Consider the following 17,940-nt stretch of genomic DNA (forward strand, 5'->3'; position numbering starts at 1 on the left):
ATCTATGTACTGGGCCATCTGAAGAGAATTTGTGTCACTGTGATGACGGTGAGTTTAGCGTCTCCCTTCAGAAGGTTCTACAGTGTTGATCTAGTTGGAGTGTGGCTTAACGCACAGGATATTCCTCACTTCATCCACTACTCTGGGTGAGTCTTGATAACACCTTCACCAGCTGAGGATCTGTAGTTGAAATAAACAGTGTTAAGATTTTATTTCATTCTTGAGCATCGGCTAATTTATTTTTTTTTCTCATCAATTTTGGGAATGTAAATGAGGAGTTAACATTGATTATTAATGTGTCTGTGTGGGGAGAATCATCTGTTTGCTTTTTTTGTCTTTCCTGCTTTTGTTTAGCATTGATCCCTTTGCTCGTGTCCCTTTTTATTATTATGGTTTCTTGGCGTTTGACTCAACATTGATTTTTACAGTAAATTCATGTCCTTTGTATGACAACCCCTTAAGCCTATTTGCACGTTACAAAATAGAGAACAGAAAACCAGTTATTCCAGCTAGAATAATAATCTTGGAACAACTCCAGGCTGTGTCCTGAACTCACACACGGAACTGTGACCATACACCTTCCTTGTTTCCACTTTATTAGTGAACTTGGCAATATGAGTATATATAAATTATTTAATTGTGTTCTCTCAAAGTATAAAAGGCAATATAGACTACCTGATAACAACTGGGCTTCCAGCACAAGTCTATGTGTAAAATGGTGACTTAACATAAAAGAACCATATCGTCTGTAATTTTTTTTGCCTGGAATAACAGTGGTTTAATTGATTGACTGTAGCCCCCATTAATCCATTTGTTTCTATTGCAGAGGTTTTGTTCTGATTGGCTGGTTATGTCTGTTCCACCCCTATAATCAACGAACTTGTTACTGTTTATAGTGTAGAAAGCATACATACATGGTAAGGCAACGGTTATATTAACTGAAAAATTGAAGAGCAGCAAATGTTGGATTTGAAAAAATATAATCAAAAATATGTATAGACAAATGACACTCGTTAGGGATAAAATATTATTTTGCTCATTTCAAATCTAATTTCTAGTAGAATCAGGCCTGATTCAGAGATGGACTCAATGCCAATATTAGCACAGTTGTGCGATTATTGGTAAACTGCGCATGCATCAAGGTACATTTCCATAGTCGCTTGCAGCGACTATTTACTTGCAGTGTGATTGATGGGCATGGAGTTTTTGGGGGAGTGACAGCAAAAATGCAGGAGTGTTGAGCCCGTTTTCGAGGCTTCGCAGCCTGCGTCTGCAATCCAGTATGCAATTAAAATCAAAGCATCTTCAAACAGAGATGCAGCATCGGTCACAGATCCTTTGTCAATAATCGGCCTTTTGAGAAATCCTATGGTCACGCAGAATGGGCGAATGTACTGAGACGCTGGAGCCAATTTCCAAGGTGGTGATGGGCATCTCAATACAAATCCAGGTGTCTGTAACATTTACATATTTTCGCACAGTTGCCGCACACAATCACCGCTGCGGTGGCTTTAGCGTATATCTCTGAATCAGGCCCTGTGATGCTGCACGCAGCTGAGATGAAAGCAATGCAAATGTTAAAGGAACACTAAACATAAAATACAAGTGACATTTTATAAGAGAACCTACTGTAGTAAAAAAAATGTATATGTAAAGGCATTTGTAACTTGATGGATATTGAGATGTTTCCCTGGCCCCACACTGGTTTATCAGCAGTGATGCTGCGTAATTTACTCCAATATCGCAGAGTGTGGTCTCAAAATTAGCTTGTTGTCCACTAATCTGATCAAAATTGTGTGGCTGGTTTTATATACAGTATGTTGTAAATGCAGTTCGTGGAAGGTGTCTATTGGCCCGTTAGGGGATGATTCTGCGTCTAACCCATGACTGCATGTTTTGGCGGTCACCGTCTGCAACTTTAAGCAAATGGAGCTACAAAGTCCTTCCTTGGTGCATCCATGCATCCAAATATGCAAGGACTGAGATGTCCACTTACAAAATCTGTATATGCTGAAATACTGATTGGTGCATCTTTCGACACACCATCGGTTGCACCATCGAAACTTGTAGCAGCCCATTTGGCAGGTATGGTTCCTCCATCCAAGTATGGCCTCCTTTCTGAGCAGTTAAGTGGCTTTGTAAGTAACCAATTTCGCCACCATGCCCGCAACACGCCCATAAGATGGTCCATATCTGTGCGATCGCTTTGTCATCGCACAGGAATGCCCATTACATTTTCAACACAATTCTGACACCGTGTCTCCTGAGTGACTACATTGTAACTCTGGCTCTCTTCGCATGATAACTGGACGCATGCTCAGTGCGATAGACTAATTCACAGAAGAAAACACGATTCACAATAGGTATTAACGCAGTAACAAGCCCCAGTGGCTTCACAAGAGCTGTAGCTATTACGTCTGTGTAATAAACGGCTGTTGCTCATGTAACTTTCCTTTGCTTGTGGCAAAGTGGGCAGCTGCTCCTAGCAGCAAAAAGTGGCTGAAAGTAGAGGCTGTTAATGGTTTAATTGTATTACATCTAGACCTGATTAAGATGTAGACGCTATTTCGATGTTTGACTGTGCATGCGTCTTAGCCGCAATGTGCACGTGCAGCGATTGAATTTTGCTCAAATGTGGCTACGGTTGTAATAAAGATTAATTCTCAAATAATTGACAGATGGGCTGTTTTGTGCGAGGTAACGTGTAGTGGCGGCAAGAACACTTGCGTGTTGTGACAGTTTTCCTTGAATGTGTATCTGCCTACATCTCCGATCCCATATGCAGAAAATATTGTGCCAACCTCTCAATTCCCGCGGCCATTCTGCGTGACCATAGGGTTACTCAGATGATTGATTATCTGCAACCACAGCTGCGTATTTGCACGCAGTTGTTTGGATACGCAAGACAGCCATTGGGCCTCTCACTACATTTTACAGACTCCTGTAGTATTACTATATTTCCGTACAATATCTCAGCTGCTAATGCATTAGTGTCAAGTCTAAAATAGGCCCTCTGTTCACGATCACTGCTTTAATCTCAACATCTTCTGTTCTATAGACTCTCTACATTTTTATGTTTATATTTCTACTGCAGGGTCCATAGGGTATCCACAGGATACCTTGGGTTATAGGTGATGACGTCAGGCATCGGGCACCACAGAGTTAACGTTTTTCATCCTCCCAGGATGCACTAAGTCTAAGGTATACATACCAGGCCTTATACGTGCAGTCCGTACGGCCCTAGTTATTCATGAGGACGATCCCCCCGTGACTAAATCGAAATATGCCTTCTTTAAGGATATTAAGGGTGATACCACTGTGTTTCCCCTATCTGGTCAGCTCTTGCACCATTTAGAGGAGGTGTGGAAAAATCCAGGTAAGCGGTACCGGCCTCAAAGACGTTTGGCCGTCGCATACCCTTTTGCAGATAATTATTTCTCAAAGGGGACGGGCCTCTCTTTGGGGGACCCCAAAGTGGGAGGCTGACTTCTTCAATTCGCCCAGTGTTTGCGTCTGACCACATCAGACACTTGGGTAAGAGAAGTAGTTTCTCAGGGGTACGCCCTCTCCTTCCGGCGGAGGCCTCCCAGCCGGTTTTTCACCACAGGTTTTCAATCCAATAAGGACAAGGCCCTGGAGTTCCAGAACGTATTACATACTATGCTCCAGGCTGGGGTCATAGTGCCGGTTCCTTTGTCTCAGAGGGGATTGGGGTATTACTCCAATCTTTTTCTGGTACAGAAACCCAGTGGGTCCTACCGGCCAATACTCAACCTCAAATCCCTCAACAAATTTTTGAGGGTTCACCGGTTCAGGATGGAGACCCTGCGTACCATCATCTTTGCGATGGAGCCTGGGGATTTCATGGTGTCGCTGGATATTCAGGATGCTTATTTGCATATCCCTATTGTCTCAGCGCACCAGCCTTTCCTCAGGTTTGCAGTGGTCAACAACCACTTCCAGTTTCAGGCTCTGCCTTTTGGTCTGGCCACAGTGCCTCGAGTGTTTACCAAAATTATGGCAGTTATGGCAGCTCACCTGCAGATGCAGGGGGTTCGCTTGTTACCCTATCTGGACGACCTCCTGTTGTTGGCGGAGTCTCAAGAGAAACTTCAACGGCTGGCTGATAAATTGGAAGACGTCCTCCCTGGTGCCATCACAGAGGATGCTCCATTTAGGAGCTCTGTTGCATTCCCAACATCAGAGGATCTTTGTGACGGAGGAAAAGATCTCTGCATTACAGGCAAAGGTTCGCATTTGTCTGTGGAGTCGCCGGGTGTCTATTCACTCGGCGATGAGGTTATGGACTTCCATGGTGGCGTTCGCCCAGTTTCACTCCAGGCCTCTGCAGAAGTTGATCCTCTCCAGATGGAATTGGTTGCCCCAGCGGATAGACACAGACAATGGTGCTTTCTCCGGAGGTACGTCTGTCTCTGGCCTGGTGGCTGCAGACGGCTCACCTGAACAGGGGGCGCCCCTTTTGGATTGCGGACTGGGTCCTTCTGACGACGGACGCCAGTCTCCGAGGCTGGGGAGCAGTGACGGGTCCTCACTTCTTCCAGGGAAAGTCGACGTCAGCAGAAGCTGCTCTTCCAATAAACATATTGGAACTTCTGGCAGTGTTCAAGGCTCTCCAGCATGCAAGACAGGTCCCGCACGGAAGACCCATGCAGGTACAGTCAGACAACGCCACCACAGTGGCTTACATAAACCGCCAGGGGGGGACCCGCAGTCAGGCAGTACTGACAGAGGTGTCCCGCATTCTAGCTTGGGCGGAAGGCAGTCTCACTGCAATATCGGCAGTGTTCATAACAGGAGTCCTCAACTGGGAAGCAGACTTTCTCAGCCGTCAAGACGTTCATCCAGGAGAGTGGTCTCTTCACCAGGAGGTGTTTCAGCTACTGGTGAACAGTTGGGGCCTTCCAGAAATAGATCTCATGGCCTCCTGACACAACAACAAACTGCCGGTGTTCGGGTCAAGAACAAGAGACGCAAGGGCTTGTTCAGTGGATGCCCTGTCGGTCAGGTGGACCTTGAAGTATGCATTCATCTTTCCTATGTTCTCCCTTCTTCCTTGACTGATAAGCAAATTCAAGCAAGAAGGCGGCACGCTCCTGCTGATAGCTCCAGCGTGGCCCAGACGGCACTGGTACTCAGACCTTCGAAGTCTCTCGGTAGACACTCCAATGATGCTGCCTCAACGTCCGGACCTGTTCTCTCAGGGTCCTTGTCATCATACGGAGCTGGGTCCGGCTGTCTTTGACGGCATGGCTATTGAGACTGCCCTCTTGAGGTCCAGGAATTTTTCCAGCTCTGTAGTTAACACCATGCTAAGAGCTCGGAAACCCTCATCTGCAAGAATTTACCATCGTGTGTGGCATGCTTTCTTTCAGTGATTCGCCCTAGAGGCTATGCTCCTTGGGTGTTCCGGCTATCCAGAGTATTGGCTTTCCTACAGGCAGGTTTAGGTCACGGTCTTCGCCTTGCTTCTCTGAAGGTGCAGGTATCTGCCCTGTCAGTATGGTTTCATTGTAGGATTGCTACGCTTCCTGATGTCCGCACCTTTATGCAAGGTGTGCTACGCATTCAGCCTCCCTTTGTTCCACCTGTGGCGCCTTGGTATCTGGCTGTGGTCCTACGGGCTCTTTAAGGACGGCCATTTGAAACATTGGGCTCCGTGGATTTGAAATGGCTTACGATTAAGACTATTCCTTCTGGTCATTGCCTCGGCCAGAAGGGTCTCTGATTTGGGGGCTCTCTAATGTCGACCTCCTTTTCTCATTTTTCATAGAAACAGGGCTGTGCTTCGCTATCGTCCTGGTTTTCTCCCGAAGGTAGTATCTAGTTTCCATATCAACAAGGAAATTATTGTGCCGCCATTTAATTCATCGGACCTTTCGGTTGGTGAGGCCACCATAGACGTGGTGCGATCCTTAAAACTTTATGTTGACTGCACTGCTTCTTTTAGGAAGTTGGATTCTTTGTTTGTCCTTTTATGGCTTCCGGAAGAAGGGTTGGCTTGCCACTAAGCAAATGTTGGCAGGATCTATTCGTTTGGCTATTTCTGAAGCTTATGTTCATGAAGGCCTTCCTGTTCCATCTTCTGTTAGGGCTCATTCCACTAGGCCTGTGGGTCCTTCGTGGGCAGCTCGACGTGGCGCCTCAGTGGTTCAGCTTTGCAAGGCAGCCACGTGGTCATCTGTCAATACTTATGTACGGTACTATGCATTTGATACTTATGCCTCTCAAGATGCTTCCTTCGGGTGGCGGATTCTCCTTTCAGCACAAGAGCATCCCCACCCTTAAAGGATACTGCTTTGGGGCATCCCCAAGGTATCCTGTGGATACCCTATGGACTCTGTAGTAGAAAATAAGAGATATGGTATGAACTTACCCTTGTTATCTCTATTTCTATGAAGTCCATAGGGTTCCACAGGACTCCCGTCCTGTCGCACCTGTACTGCAGATGGGCTTTGTTCTGGTAACCGGTTTTTCCGTCTCCTCCTGGTGAAAATGTGTTTTCTTGTGTGTTCCAGACTTGCTTCTCTCTCTTTTCTCCTCCTCCGGCCTTTGGCTTATAACGTAACTGAGTGACTGAGGCTCGGGGGCGGGGTACAGGAGAGGGACCCCAGTGCATCCTGGGAGGATGAAAAAACTTAACTCTGTGGTGCCCGATGCCTGACGTCATCACCTATACCCCAAAGTATCCTGTGGAACCCTATGGACTTCGTAGAACTAAAGATAACAAGGGTAAGTTCCTACCATATCTCTTATTTTGTGAATGCTACTACTAGCTATTTAAGAAGTAAGGGTGTGCTCAGTCAAACATACTGGTGAGAAAATGGGAGCTGCTTGTTGGTGAGGTCACCACTAACCTCTATATTTGTACAATGTCGCAAAATACTGTGTCAATCCAATTAGCGCTCAATTAACAAATCTTTACGAATTAATTATGGTTTTAAAATCATACATATATTTATTACGTTAAGTGTGGTATAACTTCTATTTATAAATATAGTAATGGGACCAATTTTTGTGTGGTAAAACTAGTATAGATAAACAGCGTAATGGAACCAATTATGTATGAATGATACAGTTAGCACTCAATTAACAAAATCAAGAAATCTTTATGAATCAATTAGGGTTATAAAATCATATATATCTGTATTAGGTTAAGTGTTGTACAACTAGTATAGATAAATATCGTAATGAAATCAATTAAGTGACAATGACCGTGTCAAATCACAATGTTACTAGTTTATTCAATTGAGCAGACTCTGGGAGGAGACACAGGGGGAACAAGGATGGGTCACATGGGGAAAGGGGTTGGAGGTGCATGGGTAAAGGAATCAAGGGTAAGGGGGAAAAAAAATAATATATGTTCTGTACTGATTTTATCAAGTATATGTTAAAAGATTATTGATGCAGAAAAACTAATATTTTTGTCCATTCAGAAAATTTAAAAATATAATACATCGTAAAGATAAAGTCATAAAAATGTGGCAGCCTAGTTTGAATTCTCAGGTGTCTTGGCGTCACACCTTTCTCACAATTTCGCAAGTGCAAAATAGGAGTTGAAGGTTGGGAAGGTGCACAGAGGTAAACTGTGTCTATTAAGTGAAATGTCTTTTTGGTTTTCCGCAGTAGCTACAGTCCGTACAGGATCAGCTATGGAGATGCTGATGGTGAGACCCCTTTAGGCAATGTTTAAGCTTCCTATAACTGGTTCGGCTTTCTGAGTTCCAAATCACATCAGTAATGGCAATGTGGTGTTGTACCCCACTGTCGCACTGTGTCAGTAAACTACGGGAGGCCCATTACTTTTGGCCCCTTAAAAAGTGCGAGCAACATATAGATACCATTGTAATTCCTACACCGTTCACCTGATTTGGATGTAATTACCCTCAAATTAAATCTGAAAGTCTGCAGTTAAAGCACATCTTGTTTGTTACATTTCAAAGCCATTGTATTGGTGAATAGAGGCCAAAATATGAAAATTCTGTCAATGTCCCAATATTTATGCACCTGACTGTACTTCCCACCTCTACATTTTAGGCAGCAGTCAGTATATTTTGCTTATACCAGTACTTAGGAAGTGCAGCAACAGATTTTTTAGTTGTTTAAGAGCTGCATGTTTGCAATTACAATGAGTCAAAGTACAGTAGAAGGCTGAATAGCTGGTAAAGCTGGTTCTTGGGTGAGGATATATTACTGCTGGTTTGTTTGTTTGTTTGCAATGTGAATTATGTAGAAGGTTGGTCATTTTGGCCACAGCTGGCCCTTTTGAGAGTCGCATCCAGCTCTTGCACTGTATGTTTCCAAAACCGTTGTAATGGACATTCAGAAATACGTTCTCCCTCATCTCTCTTACATTCCATGGTTGGAAGGAGAGTGCTGGCCAAATTAGAAGACTCTCCTATTTCATTCATTTTTTTAACAATATAGATACTCTTCCAGTGTTGTCAATATGCACTGATATTTAGTTATAGCTGCAATAAAAATATAAGTTATTATGGGCCTAATTCAGACTTGTACACAAGCCTGATGGTTTGCGTACAATACCGCTTGATAGAGACCTGCACTGCGCACGGTTCCCCTAAGCCACAGCATGATTGACATGCAGCTATATGGGGGCAGAGAATATGCGGGGCTGGCCAGCGTTCTCAAAATGGGGGAGTGGTAAGGCTAGGGTCTGCGTCTTCCGATGAGATTTCTTGGCCCTGGCTGAACAAATCTGCGATGCTGTTTTTTCCTCAGACGCCTCCTGCAGCATTAGAATATTTTCTCATCGTTGCTGCATACAAAGACGCAGCAGCGATGAGCATAGCGTGCAACTCTGAATCAGGCATGTCCTCTCTAATGGCAAGAGGACTGCTCATGTCCAGAAAAAGTCTTGTGAGATCGCTGATTAACAGGCTGAGTTTGGGGGTGGGGAGTGGTTGGCGCTGTGCAGCGTTCCCAAAAACATAGAGGTGTCTACCAACACAGATTTACTGGTCTTGGCAGCACAGATGAGGCTGCCAATCTAAGTAGCCTTAAGTAGGGTACACACTGATGGATATATCGCCCGTACACAAGCAGCAGGGACCCGGCGATGAATAACAACATCTTAAGTGGGCGGGTAAATTTAAGTTGCCCGCCCAGTTGTGCCTTCAGCACATACCACAGACCCATTGCCAGAATGATTGGTAAGTGTGTATACACTTGGCAATCTTTTAGATAGGTCAGCCTACTGTGTACCCAGCTTTAGGCTTACTCAGATGACCAATGCTGCAATTCGATGGTTGCAATGTTGATCGGATTTTGTGTCTCCGGATGCAGGCATCGGATTTGATATGCTGGCTGGAGGCGTCTTTTTCCTTCAGACACCTGATGCATTAGCATTATGGATTCTAATAATCCTCTTTACCTTAAATGTCGCTGTTTAGCGTTGCACACAATAATAATTGCAGACCAGCCCAGTTGTGTTTCCAAAGCACAAATAGTTATATTACTCAACAAAAATAAATAATACACGCTTTGATCTAGACACTGAGCGTAAATACAATTATAATACAAGGTTACAGCCAAATACATACGCTTGCACCCCGGTACCAGGTCCCAGCCGATCAATCCAGACGTCTGTGGTCATCAAACAGGTGATGACTACTGGCCTAGCTTATTGCGCAAACATATATTATCTTACAAGATGTATCAACACAATGGGGAGAGACAAACACTGTTTCATTGGTTCTTGTTCCAGCTTGATCTTCTCGTTGGACAATCCATATGATGTCATTAGGGGCATGGCTTGGTCTTGGAGTTGTTTCTTTGTGTAACCTTCCCTCTGCATAACTAATCTAAACTAGCCATTTTATTGCATACAACCAGTGGTCGAAGTGGGGCGGTATACGGCGGTATGACATACCACCACTTCCCGGCCCCACTTCGTTTTAGATGTAGAAAAGAATGCACCAGCGCTGGGATCCAGTATGGGATCCCAGCGCTGGAACAGCGGCGGCAATGTGTTAAGATGTGTCCCGCAGGAGACACATCTCAATCGGGGCAGTGGAGGCGCTGACATGTAGCCGGGACAAAGTACCTGGTCCCAGCTGCACTGTAAGCACCACGTACTGGATGGATGCCAGCCAATCACGAGGCTCGCAGCCGCCAGCCAATCGCGGCTTCTCATTGGCTCGCAGCGGAGCCAGATAAACTGGAGGGAAGACCCGAGGATCCCGGTGGCTCCACTCCAGCAGCGCAGGTAAGAGGGAATTAGAGAGAGGGGAGGGTGTGAGAGAGGGAATAGAGAGAGGGGCAGACAGAGGCAGGCTAGCTATTGTAGGGGGTGAAAGAGAGAGGGAATCAGTAAGGGCAGGATGTGAGAGAGGGGAGCAGGCAGGGAGAAGTGTGTGTGTGGGGGGGTTAGAAGTACAATGGAGTGATATGGAAGCAGGGGGGGAAGATTCAATCTCCATACCCCCACCTCCAAATTACCACTTCGAGCACTGCATACAACATTTCCAAATAAAACCATAATCTCTCTACGATCCATATTTCGGGAACACATGATGCGGCTTCCTCGTTGTCAGAACCGGAAACCTGCAAAGAAACAGAGCATCAGTTGGATACTAAACATGGTGTGCTTACATTGTTCTATACTGTAGATATCAAATACATACATTTCATATTATAACATATCTCTAACATAAACCATATTGTGCAGGAACCTTTTATAAGTGTAAATATGTGTATATGATTGTGGTCACTAATTTGTGTCTGTATTTAAACTAAGGAAATGTTCGTGAAGGTTTATATACCTCACTAAAGTCTCAAGCGCCCATGGATACTTGAATAAGTATATATACAATTATCAATGTGTGTATATTTATGATTATATGTAAATGTGTCTGTGCGTTTATGTAATTCTGTGTATTTTGTGATGAATTAATATTTTATCCATTTCTGACATATTTTAAAACTACAGTGCAATGTGTTTACAAAAAGCAAAGATCACTTCCAAGCAGGGGGGAAGAGAGAGCCACATCTGCTTAAAGGTGCCACATTTTAATTAATTAATTCAATGGTTTTTCCTCTACCTATTCACAGTCTAAATTCCAGTTCCTTTAGGCTAAACTAATACTGAACAAAGAGGCTTACAATTGCAAATGACTTGCAGGTTCTTGACAATAACCCTTAATTTCACATTAAGATAACTTCTTTTGAGCATGCTAGTTTCTGTGTATATTTCAATTATTTGTTACAGGCATACTAGTTTCAGTATGCGGAGTCTTCTCAATACATAAGCAAACACCCACAAACATACACACCAGACCTGTCTCCCACACTCTGACCAAATTCTGTAGTGCTAAAAATATATATTTGTGTGTATAAGAATTGCGCTGACGCCGGGTAGCATCCAAGCAATTCGTCATCAGACCATAGATGACTAAATCCTCAGATAATAATTGCAAGCGATCATATCCGATTATTTCGTTTCGACGGCATATATGATGCTGTGTGCATAGTGTATCAGACCCTGAATCAGACCCTATGTTAATAAGTGGCTGCATACTACCATATTTTATTTCTTTGTGTATATAATAATAGAGTTGAATCCTGGATATGTGACACTAGAGGGTATATTTTCTCAATAATTGCCTTTCTTCAGAGTTTATTTTCAGTGCTTCTCACCACCAGACAATTGGTGGTTCCTCCAGATTTTTTTCAGAGAGGTACAGCCTGGTGGTGGTCAAAGAAATCCCCAAATGCTGCAGCAAGAGATCTTTCTCCGTCTCCTGCCTGCTTGGTTTAGCCTTTAAAATTATCGCTACTTTAAAAATACAGGGAGACTCGCATTAAACCCCACAGCGAGTGAAGATTGGATGCTTACATTTAGCCCATGGAATCAAGTTTTTCCGAAAGGTGATGCTCTGTTTAAATGAGGGGGTATATTTACTAAAGTGCGGGATTATAGAATTGAAGGTGTTGCCCATAGCAACCAATCAGATTCTAGCTATTATCTTCTAGACGGTTCTAGATAAATGATAAGCTGATTGGTTGCTATGGTGCTGATTAGTTGCTATGGGCAATACCTCCACGTCTATAAACTTTTACTTTGGAAACACCTAGGTGTATATTTACTAATCAAACCTTCTAAAATGACAAACATTACATGTAGAATTTTCACCAAGGAGATTTGTTTTTTATTTAGTAATTTCAAAATACAGGGCCATTGCAATGAATGTAAATGTATGAAAGCATTGTTTTCCTTAGAAGTTACTAAAAAAGAAACCAAGATGACACACTAAAAAAAATAAAAAAAAAAATAACAGAAAACATGTTCGTGACACCAGCTTATACATGTAGTGTGTTATTTAAAATATAAGTAGTTTACACACAGCCGTATTAATTACAGATCGCTATTGCAATTGCAGCTGCGATTACGCATGCAGTCCTGCTGCAAAAATATGCTAATGTCTGAAACTGCTCAGCTAGCATAGAGACGCCGACTACAGCTTTCTCTCATCCGACCTCGCAGTCCTGCGTATACATCGGCGACATCAAGTAACATCAGACCCTGACGCAGTATTACAGCAGCTCTTGCCTGTCTCAGAGATTGCAAGTCTCGTCGCACACAGTGAGTACTGAAACTGCGTATGCCGTCACTGTGGCTAATTTATGCACTCCCAGGAAATGGCGTTCAAATGGCCAGAAACGCCTGCGTTTCTCCAACCACTTCCCTGTCACCACTGCGATTGCTTTCTATCTGCGTGCGTTATTGCAATACTGGCCTGCGCACTGCGGTGCATGCGCAGTACGCACCATCGGACGATATGCGTATACTGTTGCAATTGCGATCCATAATGAATTAGGCCCACAGTTCTATTTGAAATGAATGCAAAAAGCTATAGCCTTACACATAAAAGCTGTAATAAGCTATTCAACCATATAAGCAGCTTTTGTATAAAATATAGTATAGAAATAGGGCATTCATGAGACTTCTGTATCAACCACATACTGTTCTTACTTATTTATTCTTACTTGCTATGCCATATAACCTTGACCGTAAAACATGGCAAATGAGAATAAAGAAATCTCTGATTAATATAAAAGTCTAGAGAATGTTATTGGACTATATTTTTTTACTTAGAGCAGCTTAAAGCACATTGTGCTGCAGGTGGGCTGAATTTATGTGAGAAAAAGCGTACATGGAACAGCAGTGTGTGTTTATATTACCTGTGTATATATGTGTGTGTGTATATATATATATATATATATATATATATATATAAAAAATTTAATTTATTACACACTAGCGACCCACCTGGCTTTGCGCTTGAGCACTTTAATCTCATCACAGCCCCCTGAGTTTCATAACAACCTGCTCTGTCACCACAGCCTCCTGCTTCTTATTTCTGCACCCTGCATCGCACAACAGCCTCCTGCTTCTCACTGCTGCCCCCTACATTTCACCACTGCAGCCTATATTTCACCACAGCCCCTTGCATCTCATCACAGGTTCCTGCTTCTTACCACAGCCCCTGCTTCTCACTCTTGCCCCCTGCATCTCATCAGTTGTTACCACAACCTTCACTGCTGGGAAGGGCAGGAGAATCATGGATGAGAGATTTGTATTGCAGCTACCGTAAGCATTATCAGCAGCATGTCCCCAGGGCTGGGTCACCTGTGCATATTTCCTCAGCCTCCTCCCCAGCTGATGAACGTTGCGATAAGCAATGTCCTTTTTGCACAATTTACCCTGTATTTCCTGTGTTTCATGCTGAGCTTCCTCACCATGGCGCCCCTGTCTGAGGAAAGTGCTGACTTTCATGGGAGGTTACTCCTGTTCTCCGGGGGCATGTGGCTGAGCGGGAACATCACGCTGGAGAAGGAGTACTTTATGGTGGAGTGGTGGCCGAAGTCCGCCTGCAGGTTCTACGTAGGGATGAACAACGGAATTCGATGGTTACTAACCGTCGATGTTTTTGTTCCGATGGTAGTGTGTTTGCCATTTGATGGTGGCGGTCCGATGTTTGCCACCATTGCATGGAAATCGTTTGATGGTGTTTCGATGCTTGTTTGTTTTTAATAATTTCCTAATGGATATGTCTCCCTTGGCACTTTCCTGGCTACTGTGACTGCATCAGGGTATCTTCATGGGTTCATTGGAGGCTGTAGACCTAAGACGTGGTCTTGCTCAGTCCCTGATTTCCTCCCCTCCCTAGGCTGCTGAAGTGTGCCTTACCCTAACCCCCCCCCCCCCCCAAGTGCCTAAACCTAACCCCGCAGCCTAACCCTGAGTCTCCCGGGGGGTGCCTTACCCTAACCTCCTGGAGGGTGCCTAAACCTAAGTCCCCCCCGGGAGCACCTAACCTAACCCTCCCTCCCTGCACGGCTGTCCGCGCCCGGCTTACCTTCGATCGGTAAGCCGGGTGTCGGGCTCCCGGCGTAGGTCTAGTGACAGGCGTCGAGATTTCGACTCCTGTCATTTGTACCTTGCCGAGATTAAGCAGCCAGGAAGCCGGCGGTCGGCATTGCGACCGCCGGCTTCCTGACTGCTTCCCAGTGGAGGCTTCTTGCAAATTTGGGGCTGAATTTCAGCAAATGGAGTTGGGGATTTAGTCAGGATTAATGATGTCCTCAATTCTGAGAAATACTGGTCTATAGATAGATAGATAGTAAAAAGGTCGACAGTGTCTAAATAGACACCAGATATTAGACAGTCAATAGGTAGACAGGGGCCAAAGGTCGACAGGGACAAAAAGTCATCATGCTAAAGGTCGACAGGTACAAATGGCCGAAACAAAAATGGTTGACACGTTTTTTTGTTCTTTTTTTTTTTTTTTTTTTTAGGGTTAGCCACCCCGATGGTTTGGGTTAAGCACTTACCCGGAAGGCTAGGGTTAGGGACCAGGAGGGAGGGTTAGGGTTAGGCACTAGAATAAATGGTTAGGGTTAGGCACCAAGGGATGGGGTTAGGCTTAGGGTGAAGAACGGGGTTAGAAAACTTTTTTTTTTAAAATGCAGTGATCATTTTTTGTGTCGACCTTTTGATACTGTTGACCATTTGTACCTGTCGACCTTTTTACATGTAGACCTTTAGTGTGTCGACCTTTTGTCCCTGTCGATCTATTGACTATCTAACATCTGCATGCAAATAGAATTGTTTTGAACTCATGCGGAATACATTTACACTGTAATAAACGTGTTCTGGATTTGTGTGTTATGAGAAATTAGCAACATATAAAGCTCATTGTAGGAGTAAAAAGGGAGTAAAATGTTCTTATTTTTGCTTTAAATAAGCTGTTTAGTATATAGATTTCATAGGTGTGATGCTTTACCAGTCTTGCTTAGCTGTTCTTCATAGATTAACCTGCTGTTTGGGCTGACGGAATGAATAACCATAGCTTCATTGTGTTAAAACGATTCTCTGTTTGCTAGTAGAGTCAGAATCAAGGAGGAGTTACTGAGTGGGGAGGGGAAGGCTGTCACTGAGAAAACAGTGGGGTTGGGTACTGGAGGAGAGAACGTTTTAATTGCTCTCCCTGCATCAGCAGCATCTAGACAGCATCCTGGGACTTGCTTACGCTCCTAGCATCTCTGGTCACATGAGTGTGAATTTTCTCTTCTCTTCATTAGTCAGCCATTTTGGTCAACACCCTGCTTACTGCGCACAACCAATCCTACAAGATCACAAGTGCCTGGGCTGTGCAGACCTGCTGCCCTCTTTGAAACATTCGGATTCCGTGAATTGCCTCTTTTGTCATTTATGTCCTACTGGATGACTGCATTGACTTTTTATCTTAATGACTAGGACAAAGGAGAGTCTTATAATCTGGAGAGTTAGTGCTTTAGCAAGCAGCTTTGACGCATGACGATTGACAACAGAGCAGCAGGGGGGCGGAAGAGGCAGAGACGACTCACCGGAATCCAGAGCAGTCCAGAGAGGAGTAGCATCTCTCATGTACTGTTGTAACACTGAAGAAATATTGTTGTAACATTTTAAAATCTATATACATTCTCTCTCTGCATGTTAATTGTTTAACTTTATCTCGGAGCTCACTGCCTTCCTAACTTGCGCATACTCCTTTTTGGACTCCTTAAAGGCTCTTCCTGCTGCTGCTACTTCTCTTTTCTTTATTTCTATTTTATTTAAGTGGTTGTTATACCATCTGAGCCATCATGTCGGCTCTCACTCCACAAAGCGACATGCCAACCCCCACGACTGACAAGATAACACAAGCTGCCATGGAGACCATCTACCTTTGCAAATTCCGCGTCTCTATGGATGGCGAATGGCTTTGCTTGCGTGAACTTGATGACATATCGCTTACGCCAGACCCCGAACCTAACCCTGAAGGTATGGGCTGAATCGCTGCCATGACAACATCCCATAATCTCCTGCTATATAGTTCTCGATTCTTACCATATCCATATCTTGTGCATGGTTCCTGTTTTAGTAGCAAACAATCATTTTATTATTTTTCTACTGATTTACTGTCATAAACAACTTTGTTACAAATTGTCCTTACGGATAATTTGATATATTGTGGAATGTAACCTTTTCGGGAAGTTAATACTACTTCTCTTTTTAGAATGGAACATGCCACTTACAATTTATGCTTTTTTCTAGTTAGTAAGATTTTAAAGAAATAATTCACCTTTTCATACATGGCATAGTTTTGTGAAGGTCAATTGTATCTCAGCCTGCTGTGCTGTTTACAAAATATCTGTGCTCTATAACAATTTAATTAGATTTTGAAAAGCTTAATTGTATCTCCTTGGTCCATTATGGACTTTATAAACAGCAGCGTTATATTGATCATGTCCTTTTATCGCATGCCTGTCTCTCTCTATGATCAGTAACCTTCATATTACCTTTGTTATATATGGTGCAGTGAAATACGCCATAGCACTGAATGAATTCCTCTATTGTAATGTGTTTCTGGGCCTGCACGGATAGATTTAGCATTGCTGGGCCATCTGGTAGCAGTGATTTTTGTAATGTGTGCAGCAGTGAAGTGGTTAAATGGCACTGCCCCCTCCCTTGTTGTAGAGCTCGTGTCATTCTGCCTAAATAGTTTTCACACAAAAGGCCAGTAGAGCATACTGAGAGCTGCTGTCAGTCTGTAATCCCTACTTTAATGTACTTTCACTCTCGTGATTTGTGCCCTATTCCTACTCTTGCCATTGTTTGTTATTGTTTTTTTGTTGTTTTTTTTTTGCTTGTTTTAAGGGAATGCTTGTGTTTAGGGGAATGTAAAGAACACATTAAATATAATTTGACATATATTGGTCATCTGGATGCATAGTCTGTATGTGTGTAGAACATGGATATATAATATAATATGTTTACATATGTGTTGCATATATATGGATTTTATCTGCCATATGTTTAGTCCAAGGCTTAAGGGGTGTGTCTTATCACCTAGGCAAGGCCCAGATAAATGGGTTGCACTATCTGTTGCACAGACTTCCATTTTATTATTGAAAATTTTTAGACAAATACAAACTACAGGGGTATATCAAATATATATTATACCTGTAGCAGGTAAGATCTGAAGATACAATTAATGACCCGCGGGACCGCGCATCGGGATCGTTATCAAATTTGTGCACGATTTGCACAAATTAGAACGATTTATTGTTACGATGCGTCCAAATCGTGCAGATAACCATCTAGTGTGTGGGCACCTTAACAGCCAGTATCAATGGTTGGTACTAGGACCAGCAATCTTTTGAATGAAGAGAAAATATAGCCTTAGTATATAGTTTTAGTCGTGTAATATATTATGATAGCAATAATGACCATCATATAATTGTGTAAAATATATATTATCCTACTTCAAACACCTGGATAATATACCAACATAGCACCGTATCAGCAGTGTTCCCATATTATACCAGAGGAAAATATGGGCACCATTGTGCTTTCAGGGAGTGTGGAGGCCAGTAAGA

At 43.4% G+C, this 17,940-nt stretch overlaps 1 protein-coding gene across 8 annotated transcripts in view; it reads left to right on the top strand.

The window, feature by feature from the left end:
• The window catches only part of RUFY3 (RUN and FYVE domain containing 3), a 109,964-nt gene that overhangs the window by 21,624 nt on the left and 70,400 nt on the right, over window positions 1-17,940 (top strand). The window contains exon 1 of one of the 8 annotated variants that reach the window (XM_088448339.1): window positions 15,530-16,342. The exons of 4 other annotated variants lie outside the window; for them this stretch is intronic. In XM_088448339.1, the coding sequence (XP_088304465.1) occupies window positions 16,165-16,342 (178 nt within the window). In that variant the 5' untranslated portion in view covers window positions 15,530-16,164. Of the gene's footprint in view, window positions 1-15,529; window positions 16,343-17,940 lie in introns of those variants that run through there. 3 more of the 8 variants (XM_088448340.1, XM_088448344.1, XM_088448345.1) reach the window with 3 other exon arrangements.

The sequence above is a fragment of the Taudactylus pleione genome, unplaced genomic scaffold (genome assembly GCF_031769625.1).
Source record: "Taudactylus pleione unplaced genomic scaffold, aTauple2 ptg000454l, whole genome shotgun sequence".
Classification (NCBI taxonomy): domain Eukaryota; kingdom Metazoa; phylum Chordata; class Amphibia; order Anura; family Myobatrachidae; genus Taudactylus; species Taudactylus pleione.